At 45.3% G+C, this 11,559-nt stretch overlaps 1 protein-coding gene across 1 annotated transcript; it reads left to right on the forward strand.

Moving 5' to 3' along the window:
* The first annotated feature begins 918 nt into the window (after positions 1–918).
* LOC311139741 (GATOR2 complex protein MIOS-like) lies at positions 919–10,597 on the forward strand. Its single transcript, XM_084174676.1, has 12 exons — positions 919–1,189; positions 1,767–2,644; positions 2,813–3,302; positions 3,749–3,847; positions 4,027–4,281; positions 4,706–4,875; positions 6,766–6,831; positions 6,960–7,118; positions 7,551–7,703; positions 8,077–8,281; positions 8,905–9,034; positions 9,238–10,597. The coding sequence occupies exons 2-12, from the start codon at positions 1,826–1,828 to the stop codon at positions 9,326–9,328; spliced, it is 2,637 nt and encodes an 878-aa protein (XP_084030802.1). The 5' UTR covers positions 919–1,189; positions 1,767–1,825; the 3' UTR covers positions 9,329–10,597.
* Positions 10,598–11,559: the final 962 nt, after the last annotated feature.

The following is an 11,559-nucleotide window of genomic DNA, read 5'->3' on the forward strand; positions in this document are numbered from 1 at the left end:
AGACACTGAATAAATTGTAGTCACCCATAGTAGCGCGCGTAATACTGTAGCTTTGGGCAGTGTACACACGACTTTCATGAATTCCTTATAACGTATTATGCTTAATTAAGCATTATAGATCCGTAATAAGCTAAGGATAAAAAGTTAAAACACGTTGTGGTTTATTTAAACATTTCACTTTCCCCACAGTCTATGTTTGAATCCTGTTATTTGCAATTTAGAACTGTTTGTAACCTTTCTGCATGGTGATTGTTTGGATGTTGTACATAAAGGTCCCAACTGATACATAATATGACGATTTTCCTCTTCTTCTCCACTTGCACGCCTACTAACTTGAAAAACAGGCATGATGTTTTTTCAATAGATAGAAGCAGTCAGAACCGGAACCCAGGCTCCACGTGGAATGAGACTTAATTTGATTTACAGTAGGATAAGGCCAACCTGCCAGTGCTATGGTAAACTAGGGTTAACTTGTTATGTCCCAACTCATGTTCTGCTGGTATAATAAAACAAATATATAATTTAGTGAAAAATATGAGGGCTGAATTTTCTTCTCTTTCTCCAACTTTTCCGGGGAACCCTGGCGCTTCCCTGCGGACCCCAGTTTGAAAACCCTTGATCATCTAACAGATGTAAAAGCCTACTAAACATGCATATCTACTATTACAGTATTGTAACGACCCTGGGTTTATAAACGCGGATATCGACTCTGCCACGGGAGCATGCTTTTGGGGCACAGTCGGAAGGTTGAGGGTTCGAGACCTGCTCCCTGCCGTTTCATTGCAGTATAATACAAACGTAGTAGTATCCCAATATCGTACATCTTTGGTTGTAGCGCCACCTTTAGGAATTGACAGTGACGTGTTCCCCAAAATTCTAACTTGTTTGTGCGTAACCGGACCCCTCGAATAGCAATCTGCTTTTCCGGGGAAATATTCTGGTGTAACACAAAAACAAGCACGGCATAGGTTTGTGGTCGTCACTAGTTACCACAGCCACAAAGCCCGCCTATTTCTACAATTTATCTTCTTAAAATGTGATTTTAAACCTGACCCTAGCTTTAAATTAAGACCAAAAAGCAAATGTTTGTTTTCATGAAATTTTACGATATAGCCAATTTTGACTTTGTGGCTGTGGTAACTAGTGGAAACTCTGGTTTGTCAATCTGTTGACATGTCTGTAGCAATTTGTAAGTTTCTTTCAATAATTGTTGTATCTTTATTATTAGAAACACAATTTATGAATGTTTATTTGCGGTACATCTGTTTCCTTGATACTGGTACTTCAGGAAGCTAATCTTGCAATGTCAACAAAATTGTAGCTAGCTAGCACTGCAGCTAGCCAGATAACGTTAGTTAACTACTGTAGCTAGCTAAGTTAGCATACGTTCAGATTTTTTGCTAACAAATCTGCTGCAAAGTATCTTATATCCACATGTTTTTGTTTAATTAACTAGTTAGTTAACTACAATGTTGCAGTAACAACGTTATTTTACGCCTAGGGATTGCTAGCTAAGTCGTGAGTTTCTAACGTTAGGTAACTAGTTAGCTGTGCCACTTGTCACATGTCACTAGCTAGCAGTTAGCGACCTAATGTGTTGCTCCCGTGCTACACATAATGGTAGCTAACTACATTGTGACAACATTTGTACAATATCTTAAGCTAAGTTTATAGAAAGTAGGCTAAACATGTTAATTTGCTCACTACTAGTCTACATGGTATATACCAGTTGGTAACTTTCAGCTGTAAATGCTGTTTTCCCCCAGTATACCAAGTTGTAACCAGCAAGACAATTCTCCTGGACAGAAGCTTTTCCATTTGAACAATGAGTGGTTCAAAGCCAGACATCCTGTGGTCTCCCCACCACGCTGACCGCTATGTCATCTGTGACTCAGAGCTTGGACTGTACCGCATTGGACCTGTGGGGTGCGGCGAGACCAAAGCCGGAGCCCTCCCCCTCTCTGAGGAGACCGCTGCTACCCTATTAGCTATCAACTCTGACACCCCATACATGAAATGTGTGGCCTGGTACCCAAAGCACGAGCCTGAGTGTCTGCTAGCGGTTGGACAGGCTAACGGCAGGGTAGTCCTCACTAGCCTAGGGCAGAGCCACAACTCCAAGTGCAAGGAGCTGATGGGGAAGGAGTTTGTGCCCAAGCATGCACGTCAATGCAACACCCTAGCCTGGAACCCTTTGGACAGCAACTGGCTAGCCGCAGGGCTGGACAAGCACAGAGCAGACTTCTCAGTGCTCATATGGGACATTAGCAGTAAGTTCTCCCCAGAGGCTAGTGTAGCCGCTGAAAAGATCCGTCTCTCGTCAGGAGACACAGACTCTGGCCTAGTGGTGACCAAGCCCCTGTATGAGCTAGGCCAGAACGATGCCTGCCTGTCCCTCTGCTGGCTGCCCCGTGACCAGAAGCTGCTCCTGGCTGGCATGCACCGCAACCTGGCCATCTTTGACCTGCGCAACACCAGCCAGAAGACCTTTGTCAACACCAAGGCCATCCAGGGTGTGACAGTGGACCCCCACTTCCCCGACCGCGTGGCCTCCTTCTTCGAGGGCCAGGTGGCCATCTGGGACCTGCGCAAGTTTGAGAAGCCAGTGCTCACGCTCACCGAGCAGCCCAAGCCGCTCACCAAGGTAACTTACTGGTATGCTTGTTTGTTTGTGAAATTCTGTTATCCCCTGCCATCCAATGTACAATCGACTTGCACATATCAGGAGTGTACTTTTTGTGTGATAGCATAATGCATAATTGTGCTATAGCCTACATGTTTTGGATGTAACTCACTGTCCTTCCATTCCCAGGTGGCCTGGTGCCCCACGCGTATGGGCTTGTTGGCCACGCTAACGCGCGACAGCAACATCATCCGCCTTTACGACATGCAGCACACGCCCACGCCCATCGGCGACGAGACAGAGCCCACGATCATCGAGCGCAGCGTGCAGCCCAGCAACAGCCTCATCGGCAGCTTCGCCTGGCACCCAACTTCCCAGAACCGCATGGTGGTGGTTTCGGCCGCCAACCGTGCCATGACCGACTTCACAGTGTTCGAACGTATCTCTTTAGCCTGGAGCTCCACCACTTCGCTCATGTGGGCCTGCGGCAGGCACCTGTATGAGTGTGCCGAGGAGGGGGGCGTGGGAGGGGAGGGTACAGTAGAGAAGGACATAGCCACTAAGATGAGGCAGAGGGCCCAGTCCAGGTACGGTCATGATACGGTCCAGGTGTGGAAGAACCATCTGCTGGCCGGAGGGGACGACCCCCAGCTCAAGTCCCTGTGGTACACTCTATTCTATATCCTTTATTACCCTCAAACTCAACTGGACCTTTTTAATTGTTCCCCTCTAATCAGGGACTGATTTAGATCTGGGACACTAGGTGGGTACAATTAATTATCAGGTAGAACAGAGACCCAGCAGGCTCCGGACCTTGTTGGGTAAGAGTTGAATACCCCTGCTTTATTATATTACTGGTGCATACTAATTTCTAAACATATCTGGCTTTGCGTGAGTAATTATGTGCTGTTTGTTCTGTTTATTTTAGATAAAGTAGACACAATGTCCTTGTGTGAGAGACATGCCTGGCGTTCTGCTTGCACTGTTGTGATTCATTGAATGATCATTTGTCTTTGTTCTTACACCTGACAAACTGGATACAAACTAAGTTGCTATATTGTATGTCACTGTTTGCACTGTGGTTGTTATGATGTCCCAGCGTTCCATTTCCTATGTAAGTATCACTCATGAAGCAGTACACTGAAGACATGGAGCAGAAACAGCAGGCGAACAAACAGGCCCTGGTCTATTCAGGCATCAAGAACATAGTCAAGTCCAGCTCAGGTAAGCAACCTAAAGATATCGATCATCTTTAGGCCTATGTCTAGGCTAAATATACAGGCTGAACCCTTGAAAGTACTATGTAACACTTTTTCAGTGTTTCGCCCTAGGATTTTCTTCACATTGGAGCAAAAAAGACCCTGAAGTAACATTTGTATATTTGTTGATCTCTACTCCACCAGGCACTACGGAGAACCGGCGGTGCTGGAGCGGCTCGGACCTCCAGACGGACGTACCCAGGTTCCACAGCGAGGAGCGCAGCCTTGCCCTGCGTCTATGCGGCTGGATCAGTCGGGGGCCTGACATCAACGTGGAGCCCTTCCTGCGCTCCCTGGAGGGGGAGGGCGCGTGGGAGCGTGCGGCCGCCGTGGCCCTCTTCAACCTGGACATTCGCAGGGCCATCCAGATCCTCAACAAGGGAGCCTCCGCTGAGAGAGGTACTGGAGTGGAGTCATCTGTGATAGGGCTATGTAATGCATTTTTAAAGATTCTTTGTAAGGGCTCAAAAACTTGTTTGCAATATACACAGCATAAAGTGTGCTACTAATTACTGCCTGGTCACATGACTGACAGGGAGACTAATTAGATATAAAGTGTTAACAGCACATGCATTGTCCTCCTGTGTCTGAGGTGTCACTTCCATCACAGCAAAAGTACCATAACATACTGCTAGGATTTCACCACTGTAAACAAAAGCAGTATTCAGTCAGAAAGTATACCCACTAATATTAGGTTAGGATTTGGCTATAGTGTACAGTGGAAGCTCATAAACCAAGATAATAAACTACTAATGAACCAGGCTAATAAACCAAGCTATCCAAGCTAAATAAACCAAACATCCCCACCCTTCCTTCCTCGCAGGGGACCTGAACCTAAACGTGGTTGCCATGGCTTTGTCAGGCTACACGGACGAGAAGAGTTCCCTGTGGAGGGAGATGTGCAGCTCTCTGAGGCTGCAGCTCAAGAACCCCTACCTGTGTGTCATGTTTGCCTTCCTCACAAGTGAGCCTGGCAGCTACGATGGAGTACTGGTATGCAGGGAAGGGGGTAAACCATTGATATAGACTGGGTTGACAGATTTTTATATGCATTATCCAACCCTTTATAACATTCATTATTATGTTAGGCAAAAGTACAAAAGGCTATAGTACAGTCGTGGTCAAAAGTTTTGAGAATGACACAAGTATTGGTCTTCACAAAGTTCGCTGCTTCAGTGTTATGAGATATTTTTGTCATATGTTACTATGGTATACTGAAGTATAATTACAAGCATTCCATAAGTGTCAAAGGCTTTTATTGACAATTACATTAACTTTATGCAAAGAGTCAATATTTGCAGTGTTGACCCTTCTTTTTCAAGACCTCTGCAATCCGCCCTGGCATGCTGTCAATTAACTTCTGGGCCACATCCTGACTGATGGCAGCCCATTCTTGCATAATCAATGCTTGGAGTTTGTCAGAATTTGTGGGTTTTTGTTTGTCCACCCGCCTCTTGTGGATCGACCACAAGTTCTCAATGGGATTAAGGTCTGGGGAGTTTCCTGGCCATGGACCCAAAATGTCGAAGTTTTGTTCCCCGAGACACTTAGTTATCACTTTTGCTTTATGGCAAGGTGCTCCATCATGCTGGAAAAGGCATTGGTTGTCACCAAACTGTTCTTGGATGGTTGGGAGAAGTTGCTCTCGGAGGATGTGTTGGTACCATTCTTTATTCATGGCTGTGTTCTTAGGCAAAATTGTGTGAGCCCACTCCCTTGGCTGAGAAGCAACCCCACACATGAATGGTCTCAGGGTGCTTTACTGTTGGCATGACACAGGACTGATGGTAGCGCTCACCTTGTCTTCTCCAGACAAGGTGTTTTCCGGATGCCCCAAACAATCGGAAAGGGGATTCATCAGAGAAAATGACTTTACCCCAGTCCTCAGCAGTCCAATCCCTGTACCTTTTGCAGAATATCAGTCTGTCCCTGATGTTTTTCCTGGAGAGAAGTGTCTTCTTTGCTGCCCTTCTTGACACCAGGCCATCCTCCAAAAGTCTTTGCCTCACTGTGCGTGCAGATGCACTCACACCTGCCTGCTGCCATTCCTGAGCAAGCTCTGCACTGGTGGTGCCCCGATCCCGCAACTGAATCAACTTTAGGAGACGGTCCTGGTGCTTGCTGGACTTTCTTGGGCGCCCTGACGCCGCCTTCACAACAATTGAACCTCTCTCCTTGAAGTTCTTGATGATCCGATAAATGGTTCATTTAGGTGCAATCTTACTAGCAGCAATATCCTTGCCTGTGAAGCCCTTTTTGTGCAAAGCAATGATGACGGCACGTGTTTCCTTGCAGGTAACCATGGTTAACAGAGGAAGAACAATGATTTCAAGCACCACCCTCCTTTTAAAGCTTCCAGTCTGTTATTCTAACTCAATCAGCATGACAGAGTGATCTCCAGCCTTGTCCTCATCAACACTCTCACCTGTGTTAACAAGAGAATCACTGACATGAAGGCAGCTTGTTCTTTTGTGGCAGGGCTGAAATGCAGTGGAAATGTTTTGGGGGGATTAAGTTCATTTTCATGGCAAAGAGAGACTTTGCAATTAATTGCAATTCATCTGATCACTCTACATGACATTCTGGAGTATATGCAAATTGCCATCATCAAAACTGAGGCAGCAGACTTTGTAAAAATGAATATTTGTGTCATTCTCAAAACTTTTGACCACGACTGTACAGGAATTGTCAAATGGGGCTAGGGACCACCAGGGGGCCTCAGTGATTTTTCATGGGATCCACAAAAAGAAGGGAAACTACAAATGAATCCTAAATATCAGCAGCAGCATGAAGAGGGCAGTGTTTGACATAGTAGTTTGAAGATTCCAACATAAAAAAAAGTACAACTTAGTCATACAAACCTTGTTGTGTTTCCCTCCTTAGTATGAGAGTAGTGTGGCCGTAACTGACCGAGTGGCCTTCGCATGCATGTTCCTTAACGACGCACAGGTAAGACTTCCTCCAGCAAACACACAACAACATATACTAAATAGAAAATCATTGTTTTTTTCACTGATTACCCCGTTTCTATCTATTGAAAGGAATGTGTTTCCTTTTCTATGTGTGTTGTTATGTAGCTGCCTCGCTACATGGAGAAGCTGACCAGTGAGATGAAGGAGGTGGGGAACCTGGAGGGGATCCTGCTGACGGGGCTGACCAAAGACGGAGTGGACCTGATGGAGAGCTACGTGGACCGGACCGGAGACGTCCAGACCGCCAGCTTCTGCATGCTCAAGGTATGGTCAGAGCAGGGGCTGAATAGTCTTGCACTGCCCGACATCACACCGTAGAACGGTTGTAGTCGAGGCAACAGGCTGACTGACCTTGTGGTTCATACTAACTATGATCACCTGTCCCATGTTGGCTAGAATTAGACAGTTTCGCTCAAGATCGATTGTTGGATCTTTTACCCAAGGTTTTTCACACATTCAGGCTTATAGATTTGTTGAATTTTTAAGATTAGCTGGGGTTCAAATGCTTACTGATAGAATGAAAAACAACTGTAAAAGTGACATCACAATACAAATTTCATAGAAGCTATGCTGATAATGTGAGACTGACACAGTTATGGGAGCCCACTTCCATTCTGATTCAAACTCAAATGATTTTATTTAAATAACTTTGTCACCGTAAGGGGAGCTTCATGACCTAGTGTTCTTCCCTCCCAGGGTTCCCCAGGGGAGGTGGTGAAGGACCCGCGTGTCCAGTGCTGGATCGAGAACTACCGCAACCTGCTGGATGCATGGAGGTTCTGGCACAAACGGGCTGAGTTTGACATCCACAGGAGCAAGCTGGACCCCAGCTCCAAACCACTGGCACAGGCAAGGAAAGGGAACACTGCACTAAGAGATGGACAGTTGTTCATAGTTATTCATTTCTCTGTATTTTGGTCTATCTGTTCATAAATCTGCACATGGAGGATGTGACTGAGTGACCAACTTGCTTGCAGGTTTTACATAAACTTAAAAGACAATAATGAATATGAATATCCTGATTTAATAAGTGATGCTAGTTATTTATTTGTTATTGGTCAGTTAGATAATGAAACACTATATTGGACCCGTACATTAATTTCTAGCTTCATAATCTTAACAATGATCTCGATGCTATAACCTATTAATGTGGCTTCTGCTTGCTCTAATTTAACCTGCCAGTCCTTATCACACTTGACTGTTGTGTTGTTGCCTGCTGCAGGTGTTTGTGAGCTGTAACTTTTGTGGGAAATCCATATCGTACAGCTGCTCGGCCATGCCCCACCAGGGCCGCGGCTTCAGCCAGTACGGGGTCAGCGGCTCGCCCACCAAGTCAAAGGTCACCAGCTGCCCCGGCTGCAGGAAGCCCCTCCCCCGCTGTGCCCTCTGCCTCATGAACATGGGCACGCCTGTGTCCAACTGCCCAGGTACTGGACATGGTATGCTCCACAGATAGGCTCTGGGTGGAAGTTGGCTGTAGCCACAGATATAGGATCTGTTTACCTTCCCCTAAACCTAACCATAACCATTATGGGGAGAGAATGAAAAACTGATCATGGATCAGTGTCAAAGGTCCACTTTACCCTACTCTCACAGTTCTGCAGCCAGCCTAACTTCCTCATTACACACCCTATTATGCAAATAGGAATGCAAGTGCGTACACACACTTCAGGGTAATTGAGCGAGAGAAATGCATACAGTGCATTCGGGAAGTATTCAGACCCCTTCCCTTTTCCCACATTTTGTTATGTTACAGCCTTGTTCTAAAATTGATTAAATTAAATGTGTTCCTCATCAATCTACACACAATACCCCATAATGACAAAGCGAAAACAGGTTTTTAGAAATTGTTTGCAAATGTATCAAAAAACTAACAAAAAAACACACCTTATTTACATAAGTATTCAGACCCTTTGCGATGAGACTAAAAATTGAGCTCATGTGCATTGTGTTTCCATTGAACATCCTTGAGATGTTTCTACAACTTGATTGGAGTCCACCTGTGGTAAATTCAATTGATTGGACTTGATTCCACTGTTGTTTTTTCCAGGCACGGGGAAGTCAGACGAGAAGGTGGATCTGACCAGGGAGAACAAACTGGCCCAGTTCAACAACTGGTTCACCTGGTGCCACAACTGCCGCCATGGTGGCCACGCAGGTCACATACTCAGCTGGTTTAGGTAAGAACATTACCGGAACGTTCTGATAATATTTTCTGTATCGGAGTAGTTTTGTGAACAGAATGAATCATAGGTCTTGTACGATGTCAGGCAATGTGGTAGCTTTGTGAGAAGTGTCACATTTTCAGTGGTTTGTGCATTTTAATGGTTATCTATTGGTTGTTTATTGATTAACCTTTGGTTGTCTTCTCTGTTCCCCATAGGGACCATACAGAGTGTCCAGTGTCGGCCTGCACCTGTAAGTGCATGCAGCTGGACACCACAGGAAACCTGGTGCCTTCAGACAGCCACTAGAGGGGCCTCTGGGAGGGGCCACAGCCTAACCACCAGCCTAAAACCTGCCTGTGCACTCTCACTACACTACAGCACCCACCAGTCGACACACCCCAGACTAAGTCAGGTTGCTGGGTACTGTTCTGGACAGGCCGCTTGAATAGTGTGAACACTGGGTGATAGCTTGAGTTGAATAAAAACATAACATCTTTTCATAATCTTATGGTAAGAGGGGCTAGATGTGTTACTGATGAATCAATGAATGTCTTGAAGGATTGTGGCTTGATGCTTACTAATGACATTAAGGAGATCCTTAAAGGGATATATTATAAAGGTTGTGTTATAAACGGCCTCCTCTAACCAAACCTGAATCAGGATGATCCTTTAATTCCTAGCTTTCGCTTATAGCCTTAATTTCCCCTATGCCTCAAATCAGCCAGCAGGTAAAGGATGTGATTGTGTGCCAATATATTGTAGCTATGTTTTAAGACTTATATTCCTAGTTATTTTCAAACTTTTTTTTCTAGTTCACAATCAGACAGATATCTCGAAAAACATTGACAAAGTGATGAAGGAAGAAAGTTAGTTACCCCAGGCAACTGAAAGAGAACACATTGACAATGCTCTCTCTCTTCTGGTTACACTGGCCTGTGCCACTCTTCATCTCACATTGTATGTTAGGGCTTACAGTGCAGGGGCAGGGAGGGGGGAAGTTGTCTGTGTATTCACCTCCCCACTCCCGGCCTGTGGCTGGTGAAAAGAGGCAGAGAAAAAACAGCAGCTGCTCGGCACTCCGACAAGACCCTCCAGATTGTTCTCCTCATAAAGAACTTCAGCTGCCGGAACACCACTGAACACCATTGACTCAAAGAAGGCGAGAGCTGGAGAGCGAGAAGGCCCTCGGTTCTCTCTCCCCGGGCTAAAATCGCGCACAAAATATGCATACCACACATCAATCCGGGATGGGTGTCCAGACGTACTCCACAGGGACGGCTATGTGTAAGCTGCATTGTAAATGAGTTTTTCTTTCTCTGCCACCAACCCCCTTGGACTCTACTGATTCGACTCGGGGAACCATTGTAAGTGAGAGGAGCCTGCACCGAGCTGGCTAAATCACTTAGTCATGGCGTAGGGAGGGGGCATGCGAGCTACTGTATTCTGTTTTTCAACACTGTCCGTCTGCGTCGGATGTTTTATGGTGTACCCTTTTGTGACCCATAATGGAGTGGGGTTGACAAATTCGGTAGGCGTGTACCATTCTGAATAAAAAGTTACTTGAACTTAAGTCTCCTAAAAGCGTTTTTGCATTTGCCTTTTGAAAACGGAATCAAAGTAACAAATTGCTTCAATCTTTGGTGGAAACGAATGCTCTTTTAATTACAACTTTAGGCCTACGTCTTTGGTATTCTCTATCATGTATGATGCAACCGTTACCATTTTGTCTCACATTTACATTTGCCTGTCTAGAGGAAATAAAATACACAATGACTCCAGTAAATACAGTGGGGGAAAAAAGTATTTAGTCAGCCACCAATTGTGCAAGTTCTCCCACTTAAAAAGATGAGAGAGGCCTGTAATTTTCATCATAGGTACACGTCAACTATGACAGACAAATTGAGGAAAAAAAATCCAGAAAATCACATTGTAGGATTTTTAATGAATTTATTTGCAAATTATGGTGGAAAATAAGTATTTGGTCACCTACAAACAAGCAAGATTTCTGGCTCTCACAGACCTGTAACTTCTTCTTTAAGAGGCTCCTCTGTCCTCCACTCGTTACCTGTATTAATGGCACCTGTTTGAACTTGTTATCAGTATAAAAGACACCTGTCCACAACCTCAAACAGTCACACTCCAAACTCCACTATGGCCAAGACCAAAGAGCTGTCAAAGGACACCAGAAACAAAATTGTAGACCTGCACCAGGCTGGGAAGACTGAATCTGCAATAGGTAAGCAGCTTGGTTTGAAGAAATCAACTGTGGGAGCAATTATTAGGAAATGGAAGACATACAAGACCACTGATAATCTCCCTCGATCTGGGGCTCCACGCAAGATCTCACCCCGTGGGGTCAAAATGATCACAAGAGCGGTGAGCAAAAATCCCAGAACCACACGGGGGGACCTAGTGAATGACCTGCAGAGAGCTGGGACCAAAGTAACAAAGCCTACCATCAGTAACACACTACGCCGCCAGGGACTCAAATCCTGCAGTGCCAGACGTGTCCTCCTGCTTAAGCCAGTACATGTCCA

Source organism: Coregonus lavaretus, assembly GCF_964263955.1.
Source record: "Coregonus lavaretus genome assembly, chromosome: 13".
Taxonomy (NCBI): Eukaryota; Metazoa; Chordata; class Actinopteri; order Salmoniformes; family Salmonidae; genus Coregonus; species Coregonus lavaretus.